Raw genomic sequence first — 9686 nt, 5'->3', positions numbered from 1 at the left:
ATCCTGGATATCTTTATTCTACTTTCGAACAACAGGCCCCTGAGCTGAACTTCAGGGCTGCAGAGATCCTTGGAATAAACATCCCACTGCAAGATACCTCATGCACTGGACATTTCATGTGATCCGTCTGTTTGTTGATCCTCACAAACAAAAAAGTTTACCCTCTTTATAGTTTGTCTGAAGAAAAAGTCGTTGTAAAGAACAGTTCAGTCTACATTTCAAACACTCTGTCTTTGTTTGTCCCTCCAGACTATCCAGATCATGGATGGATTGATTTGTCTGATGCTTGGTATTGTGATGGCGATTGATGCAGATTCATTGGGAGCATTCAGTGGCATTTTCGTCTGGGGAGCTTTGGTGGTGAGTCAATTCTGATGTATAAAAAATGAGGGAATTCCCATGGTGTAAATTGCTGGGTGGATATTGTGAATCTCAATTTACATTTACCATTCACACAATTATAATATCCTGGAAACTACTTATCTGATACTGCCTGAGTTATCACTCATAGTGAAACTGAAACCATATCGGGGGGGGGGGGGGGGGGGGGGGGGGGGGGGCAGCTCTAAGGCGGGAAGGAGGAGTAGTAACAGTGACTAGCTCTACCCTCCTCTGATGACCCCTGGACATTTTTGTCCACCTGGCAAACTTTCCCATCCCCCCACGGTCAAAGGAAAGGTCACAGGGGCCTGATTTTTGGCAAGGAGGTGTATTTTTGGGTCAACTCTGGATGTCCCGAATTTCAGAATGAAAGTCCAATTTTTGGGCTCGTAATGCAATTTTTACACGTTAAGGATCCTTCGTCGGACGAAAATGTCTGTTTATCACTCACATTTATATTAGACAAACATTTTTTCTATTGCAAGTTTTGTCAAATGTTATGTTTAAATATGTAAATGAGGCAATATCTAATGAAATATGCACTGATGTGTTTACATTTTGCTTACATTTACAGAACTGAAATGGATAAAGCTATTTTCAAAATTATTTTTTTGTTTTGTTGACATATTAGTGTCTAAGGTTTTCACAGAGGGAATTTTGTATATCTCTTTTTATCACAAAATACTGTCACCAGCCCTAAATCATATTTCGCCATATGCTTTGGAATATGTTGTATGAATGATATATCAACAATCCACTCAATAAATATAATATATAATAATAATAAATATAATAATAATAATATATCAGAAGAATATAATACAGACAGGAATAAAGAATAAAAAAATAAAAAAATAAATGAAAATAGAGGCAGAAGGGATTAAAAACTTTTGTAACCCATGTCAAAAGTGATTTTTATGTTTAGTCAAGATCCAGCCTTATGATCACAAATATTTGGGGAGTAACTGATTGAAATGTTTGTCCAGGGGTAAAAATTGAAAAAGTCCGAAGGGTCACCTAGACATAAGAATAGAGCGCCCCCTGGCTTCCTTTTGTTCACATAGAACTATCTATTCATCTGACACACACTTCATAGGATCATGCAGCCGCTGGAGCCACATTCTTGACTGGGTTACACAGCTGGGAGCAGAGTAATTCAGTGCAGACATAGCCTACTGATTCTTCCAGTAATTAAGAGCACCAGGCAGGAGCACAAGCACAAAGCACTACTGAACAAGGACGACAGGGTTAACAGGCGAATCTGCAGTCAGGCACCAGAGAGTCATTGTTGTACAGGCTGTAGTATCACTTGAATGGTGTCAGAAAGTGATCTTCAGTTTAATTCACGATGCTGTGCAGTATTTCCAGATGTTGAATATGTATCAAAAATAATAATTATGTCCTTCTCTGTTGCAGTATGTCATAGCTGGAGGTCTGACAGTGGCTGCTGGGAGATCTGGCAGCAACTGTGTGGTTAGTGTCTTTAAATTCTTGTGGGTTACTATACATTCATGATGGTGTTGTGACGAAATAGCAGTGTCACAATTCATGGGTCTCATTGTTCAGAGGCTGCATTTAAAAAAATGAATTCACCATTTATGCACAATTTAACTTAAATGTTAATAAGGATAAAAGTGATGACTTGTCAAATATCAACTTAACTTTGACACCATAATGTTCTATAAAAACTGGTCATTATTCAATGCTCAAAAAGGATTGTTGGACAGATCCCTCTAAGCAGGGGCACTACAAAAAAAACTGTACCAAGAGATCATAGGTAATGTTTGACTCCAAAATGAGCCCCCATGCATCACAAATAAGGGGATATATGCTACAAAATGAATGTTTTCCTGCATTTCCCTTCCAATTTATCATGTCAGATTTTGTGATATTGCCAACTCTGAGTAACACATAAAATGAATGTTGACTGCTGCCTCCACCTCTCTGATGGCATCAAGCTCCACCCGACTGAGAACATCCCATATGAACCTGCAGCACCCTGGCAGAGGCCCCACTTTCAGAGTGAATGTCCTGCATGCAGATGGACAGAGGTGTCCGGGTGTCCTCATGTGTTGTTTCTTGTCTCTCTGCTAGGCGTGGAGCACTCTCTGTTTCTGTGTCATTGCGGCTCTATCTTCATTAACTGGCACCATCCTCCATTCCATGGATGCTGCAGAATCATCAGTGCACTGCCAGGATTATCCTGACCATCCTTCTTTTCCTTCTTCGATCTGCTCCACTTATCGGGTATTCACTTTATTATTTATATCCAGAGCAACAGCATGCAGACAGATAATGAGTCAGAAGGACGAATCAGCTGAGTTTTATCTGAGGATTGTTTGCCCACTCGTAGCTTATAGGACCTGTGGGATCAGGGAAAAATGGCTGCTGTGTGAAAATGGTCTGTATACTGAGAAAACACATGTCTGCACTGACTACAACTTCCTTGTTTGTTTTTGCTAGATACGGATGCAAGGGTGTTCGGGGGTCTTGATTGTTCTCAGTTTGTGGGAGTTGATTGTTTCAGTCACCGTTGCAGTAGCTATTTGCTGTGACTAGGTGAGTAAGCCACCAATCAGATCAAATACAATATTCTCCACTGTAGTCGTTGTTGTTTTGTGATCTGTAGTACAAGTAGTACACAGTATAATTATCTAATGATGATGATAACAATAATAATGATCATTATTATTATTATTATTATTATTATTATTATTATTATTATTATTATTATTATTATTATAATAAGTTAATACTGTAAGTTGTTGTTGATCACACAGGAGTGATTATGCCCACTCCCCAAGCCAGCACTCCTCACAGATCAGTCAAATCTGTGAAGCTGTCACTACCTGTGGATATTGTCTTTAGCTTGAGAAGTTCATTCTAATCCATTTTGTTTTGCAGGTGCAGGCAAATTACCCTAAAAATGCCACAAGAACCAGAAATTAGTCGAGAATATAATACCATGAATACCATGAACGGCCAGGAAAGTGAGGACAGCGACCAGTGAAGAAGCGTTCATTGTAAAATTCCAACTTTATTAAAATTGTTCTCGATTGGTTTGGCTCATTTCTTGAAACAGAAATTGCATTCTCAAAACTCTAAGATCATTTGGCAGAATAGGCACAAGACATGTGTGTGTGTCCAGTTTTGTGCCAAAATCCCTGTAAGTGAGCTTGGGTGGCTTTTATTATTTGTGAATTTCATCGTGTCTATTTATCAGAGGAAAGATACAGGCCTGTTTTCATCTCTCTCTCTCTCTCTCTCTCTCTCTCTCTCTCTCTCTCTCTCTCTCTCTCTCTCTCTCTCTCTTTGGTGTGACCTCTGACCTCCTCCACTTCAGTCAATAAAAACACATGTATTACTGTAAAGCATTAATTTCACAGGTACTGTACAGCCACACAAGACACATCATGTGGACATACAGTTTCAACGGACAGAAACAAAGAGAGGTAGCCTAGTAGGCTAGCTCAACAATATTAAAACTGGGTTAAAAAAATCAATAGATAAGTGAACTTTGTACCCAACAAACAAATAACAAAGAATGGCATCTCATTTGAAGAAAACATATGTTGTAGGGGAGGACATTTAGAGAGTAAAAACTTAGGGAGAAACTACGAATATTAGGCTATAACATCTTCATTTTCAAAGCGAGTCATTGGTCCGCCTCGGCACAGGGGGCGGGGCTTGTGGATATCATAATATGACAAAGGAAGTGTATCAGCTGAGCCTCGGATCATATTGAGGTTATTCATTCGTTAGTGACCTTTCCAATAATATAACTGTGTGGACAGAGAAAACAGAGGTAAGTTGTGTCGTTCAGCCCGTGCACGTAGCATACTGTAATGTTAAATGAAGCCAGCGTTGCTGCCGAGGAGACACTTGTGTAACTGTGCCGTTAGCCCAGAGGCTAAAGCTGGTTAGCCACCTGGTTAGTCACCACAGTGCTACCTGCTGTGTGTGGACGGACTGGGGGCTCCACCGCTGCTCTCTGTAGCTTCTCACCTTTATCACGTCGCTGTGATAAGCTGCTGCCTCCAGGTTGATTATATAAGTTCTAATTGTCAGAAATGAAACGAGTCTAATGCGTTTTCTCTGCTCTGCCTCTGCCCTCTTATCTGCTGCTGGGGACTTTATCAGGTCTGCTGCACATGTGGAGCAGCAGGCTCAACTGATACACAAGACCCTTATCTCTGAGGCCCTGTGTTTGTAACTCTGATGTTCTCTCTGGGCCCCTGGGGACCCGCAGACTCTGTGACAGCAACAATAACCTTTATGAGAAATTTTTATTGCCTTTAAACATGATGTAGAGCTGTTGACATGCAGCACAGGGCTGCTATAGGATATTACACAACTCTGATGTAACGCATGGTTAAGTGCAATGGATTTTTATGTGCTCTAAACTCTGCTCCTTTTAAATTCCAAAGTAGGTTTATCTCTTTCCCTGTAACTGGAGTTTTATAACAGTTTATTCATGAGAGGACCAATAACCCCAAACAGAAGTTATATCACTGTGTAGAATAATTATGCACGTCTTTATCTGTGAATGATCAATAGGCCTATATAGGCTACTCACAGTGAACTATATGCTATATCAGCAATTCACATTTCTATATTTTAACACAATTATCAAAAATGCAAAGCTACTTTTTGGCAAATACAATGGCAATCACTTGAACATAATAAGTTTTAACGTGACCAGAATAATTTATTTTAGGAAGTTAAGCCAATATCAGCATAACAGTAGGGTAAAAAGTTAGTCAAACTGTCTTTGTGTGTGTGTGGTTTACAGAGTGACACCATGGCAACAGAGGGGGATCCGACAGACTTGATCAAAGTGCTACACCTCCTGGCGCTCTCGTTCTCCTGGGGCATGCAGGTCTGGGTCTCCTTCATCGGAGGTACGATGGGCTCGACACAGCGAATGCACTCATGTTTGTTTTCTGAAGCCTTTTTTCTTAACCTTGGTGTTTGTGCGCGCAGGTTTCGCGTTGGTGTTGCAGGTAACTCGTCACACCTTTGGCCTGGTGCAGAGTAAACTCTTCCCCGTATACTTCTACTGTCTCATGGGCAGTAACTTGGTCAGCCTGGCGGTGTATGCTGTGTATCACCCCAGAGAGCTGCTGGACTGGCATGAGAGTGTGCAGGTACAACATCACACCATATACACATCAATAAACAAATACACTATATTTCTTAGAAAGACAAACATGTTTATTAGTTTAGTTTATTGGCACATTATATAGCCTAGATAAAAACAATTAAAATCATGAAATTAAACATTGTGCTGGAGAGGTGGAAACCAGAATATACCTCCCCTATGTAAAAAAGATGAAAAAAGATCAAAGTCAAAAAAGATGATAATACCAAAATTCATAACATAAAAAATAAGAGGGGAAAAAAGCAATTCACATACAGAATGAAAGATAAAGACTGACAGATCCAACTAAGTGCTACAAATCTTTGCTAAAGAATGATTTTTTCTAGTAGATATTGATTTTAATGATGCAGGTTAATGTTCCATAGTGATGGTCCTCTCTATTTAAGTGCGTTGATTGTGGGAAGTCCGATATGAATGGATGTCTGAGGAGAACTTAAAAAAAATTTGGAAAATGGATGGCAAGTCATGAGATAGATATGTTCTTTTTTATTTGAAAGAAAAGCCTCATCACAATGTTTTTCTTTCTTTTCTTTTTTTTCTTGCAGATGGTTCTGTACTTTGTGGTGTTGGTCATGGCAGGTCTGAACGCCCAGTGGTTTGGCCCGGCAGCCACAGAGGTCATGTTCCAGATGAGGGCGGTGGAGGAAGAACACGGCCTGGGGAACCAGATAGGCCTGGGCAGCCAGAAGGAGGCGTACGCCAAACTCAAGGAGCAAGACCCCAAGTACAAGGCCTACAAGAGCACGTTCGGCCGCTACCACGGCCTGTCCAACCTCTGCAACCTGATAGGCTTCATCTGCACCACAGTGAATCTGATCTACACAGCTCTGAATTTATCCACCATTTAGAGAAGAGCAGGTTACAGTCTTCAATGATAAATAATGTCTGCCTTTCTCTTCAGTCCTCACAATGTTTGATGTGATTTGGCAGGAATGATGTTTGAGTGGGGCAATATGGACTTGATTTAAATACGCCCACAAATAAACTTGTAAGTGACATTGCGTTAACTTTATTGATTTTTTACATCTCTGTCCCAAGTGTCCTTAAGAGTGAGGAGGCCTTTGTCATTGAGTTTACTACTTCTGTTCACTTGATTAATGCTGTCTCACAAAATAGGATGTATTTTTGTATTTTTATATCTGTTTTAAATATTTCACTTAAACATGATGATGTTCCCCACTGCTAACAGCTATATATATATATATATATATTTATAAAAGCAGGAAAATTGAATGAGCCAACTTCAGTTGCTGTGTGTGTGTGTCCAGCAGGAGGCGATGTTTGGACACAGGTTTTCTCAAGGAAAGTTTTTGTAGCTCCATTGCTGACAGCACAACATACAGCATTGCATTTGTTTCTTTAATATCCTGTTTCCAGAAACTGAAATGGAAATGTTTTGTCAAAAACCATGAATTAACACAGTGAGATTAAACAGTGTGCTGATTTAATTGTGTGTCTCTTTGCAGCAACTCTCCTATGTGTCTTTCAGTTTTGTCGTCTCATGATCTTTCTGCCCTTAAACCAAACACTTGTTTTATCGGACTGGTTTGGAAAGAAACACACTGATGAGCGAACGCAGACCCCAGGAGACAGAGCCTGGATTTGGAACGAGCAGGTTTTTAATTTAATTACCAATGACGCAGGTTGGATTTTGAGAGGAGCAGCCTTGAATGCAGATAACAGTGCTTTTGCTGGCCAGCTACAGGATGAGAGAGGCACTGTCCCTATTACAGCTACCATGTCAGCACTAATGGGTTATAATGGAGTCATTTCAATATAAAATGCAGGGATTGAAAGTAAAAGGACGAGGTTTTCCCAATGCTATTCAGGCCTGCCCTTTTTCAGATGTTGCCTCCATGGCTGTGATCAGGTTTTTAATTCTCTTGCTGTGTAGCTAATAAAAATACAATATGGTATGAACATAATAATCCTCGAATAACACTTTGTTAGCTGACAGAATATGTGTTTATGTGCTTTGTTGTTTTGAATAATGTACAAGGAAGTTAGTTCAACTGATTGAATGACTTGAGGAAAAAGGACCAACCAGACAATGTGAATCATTTGAGGAATGTCAGTACTTAGTATGTCGTCGTGACAGGTTACCCGTTACAGTGCAGGCATCAGGAAATAAACCTTGTTTAACCAGAGAACAAGTTTATCCACTCATCTCCTCGTTGTCAGGACGGAGAGATTCCAAGTAAAAGATTCATATGGCTGATACAGTGTGAGGGGTAACAGGATAGTAACTCGGTAAAAAAAAAAAACTCCAAACAAAGCTCTTATATACCAACGAGGGGTTTATCTGATCAGCCAAACACGGACAAGAAAACCACGAGGAAAATCTTTGCTGTTTAAAAATTCCTCAACTCTGGCTGCTCAAAAGAAAACATGAGGAAGGAGGAAAACAAAAGGAAACAACAGACAGGTTCCACCATCCTCCCTCATTCCTGCTCCACACAAGGAAATGAATATGTCTGTGTTGTGTGTGAGAAAGGAAGTTGCTGCAGCAAACTATGACTGTAGATGGCTGCTGCTGGTTCAGGTCCATTATTTGAATCTGGGGTGATACTGCAGTGGCGCCCAGCGGCAATACAGTGTGTTAAATTATTTATGGGTATATGAAAGCAGCTTTATTCAGTCATCTTTAATGTGGAAACACAGGCCTAATTTGCGACTGTCTGATCCCACTGATGGATATACACCTATGCAGCATAAAACATTGAGATCCTAATAGAGCGCACAGTTTATCAAAGTTGCACAGTTTGATACAAATATTAACCGCACACACACACTGCTGCTTAATTTAATCATTATGAATCTCTTCTCCACCACAAAAACAAAACTATCAAACTTCATGATGATAACAACGGGGAGCTCTGAATGCCATGAACTCACTCCCACAGAACAAAATATGATAGGAGAGAGAAAAATCCTGACTCTTGATGTATATTTCATCCCAACAGAGATTTTGTTAGTTTTCAGCGATTATGTGTGTTTGTGTTCTGATTTGAACATGAGGTTAAACATTGTGGAAATTAGACTTGTTCACTACTTATTATGATCTAGATGAGAAGATGAGAAGAAGCTCTGTCTGAATGAACAGCCTCAGCTCAACAGCTCTTTTTGTTTAATACTTACAATAGTTCAAGTGCAGAGTTGACTCAGTGTGTAGTTTTACAGACCACTTCACAGCAGCTAGGTGCAGACACCCCCCTGTGGTCTTGTTGTCACTGTGTGGGTAGAAACACACCAAAAATGGCAGGGCCACCAGGAACCGCTGACATTTTCCACACTCAGCAGCAGTCAGTGGGGAACATCCACAGAGCTGTCAGTGCTCTTTACTGTGGAGTCCATCGCTGTTGCTCTTTTGACATTCAGTTACAACCTGTACAAGAACTGCAACTGACTGATTCTTTCAGAAATAATACTCCTCAGATTTAAAATTTTGTGAGAGTAAATATCTGATGGCATGATTTACTCTCCCAACCTTTCATTTACTTGAACTTGCCCTTGGTGCCTGTACAGCAGTAGGCTAGTACTGCCTGGCTCTCATTGCAGCCATCCCATTGTGTTGCTTGTCAGGGATTTGGTCCTCCTATTAGAAAATGAAAGGGAGGTCCAGCTTTAGCTTCCTGCTTAACAGTTTGTCTTTCAAGTGTGTCGTGTCAACCAATAAAGACTACAGGAATGTGCTACATCTGGCAAAGAAATAGCCTAACACATCCCCTCTTTAAAAAAAAAAGAGATTATACACTATTATTGAGCTTTATAGTTACTCCCAGGCAGAGTTTATTCCCTGAGCCAGGCATGTATACATATGTATATTGATCTTACAATAAGTTTTGTCCACCATATATGCAAATCTCACAAGAAATAAAAGAAACAAAACAGTGTGTTAAGGTAGTTAATAATCAGCCCTCCTTAATGGAGTTCCCCATCGTTCTTTGTTTGGACCAAAGTTGTTCATTATTTAGCTACATGAACACCTCTACAATGTAAAACCCTAACTTCCATCTTTACTCATTGTGCATTGCATAAATACTGCCACCCAAAACCTTAACATCCTTAAGAGATTATCTAAACTAAGCAAAGATAACAGTGATGTTTTTAGTACAAGATTGGTTGATTATGTTGGTTTGGATTC

The 9686-nt window shown here is 40.0% G+C and overlaps 1 protein-coding gene across 1 annotated transcript; it reads left to right on the top strand.

Annotated features, from left to right (window-relative positions):
* The first annotated feature begins 4060 nt into the window (after nt 1-4060).
* On the top strand, nt 4061-6995 carry tmem205 (transmembrane protein 205). Its single transcript, XM_083977433.1, has 4 exons — nt 4061-4186; nt 5174-5282; nt 5365-5528; nt 6088-6995. Exons 2-4 carry the CDS (start codon nt 5183-5185, stop codon nt 6388-6390), a joined length of 567 nt encoding a protein of 188 aa, XP_083833559.1. The 5' UTR covers nt 4061-4186; nt 5174-5182; the 3' UTR covers nt 6391-6995.
* Nucleotides 6996-9686: the final 2691 nt, after the last annotated feature.

The sequence above is a fragment of the Trachurus trachurus genome, assembly GCF_905171665.1.
Source record: "Trachurus trachurus genome assembly, chromosome: 8".
NCBI classification, from domain to species: Eukaryota; Metazoa; Chordata; class Actinopteri; order Carangiformes; family Carangidae; genus Trachurus; species Trachurus trachurus.
The sequence above is the reverse complement of the archived record's forward strand: the minus strand, read 5'-3'. Positions and strand labels throughout refer to the sequence as shown.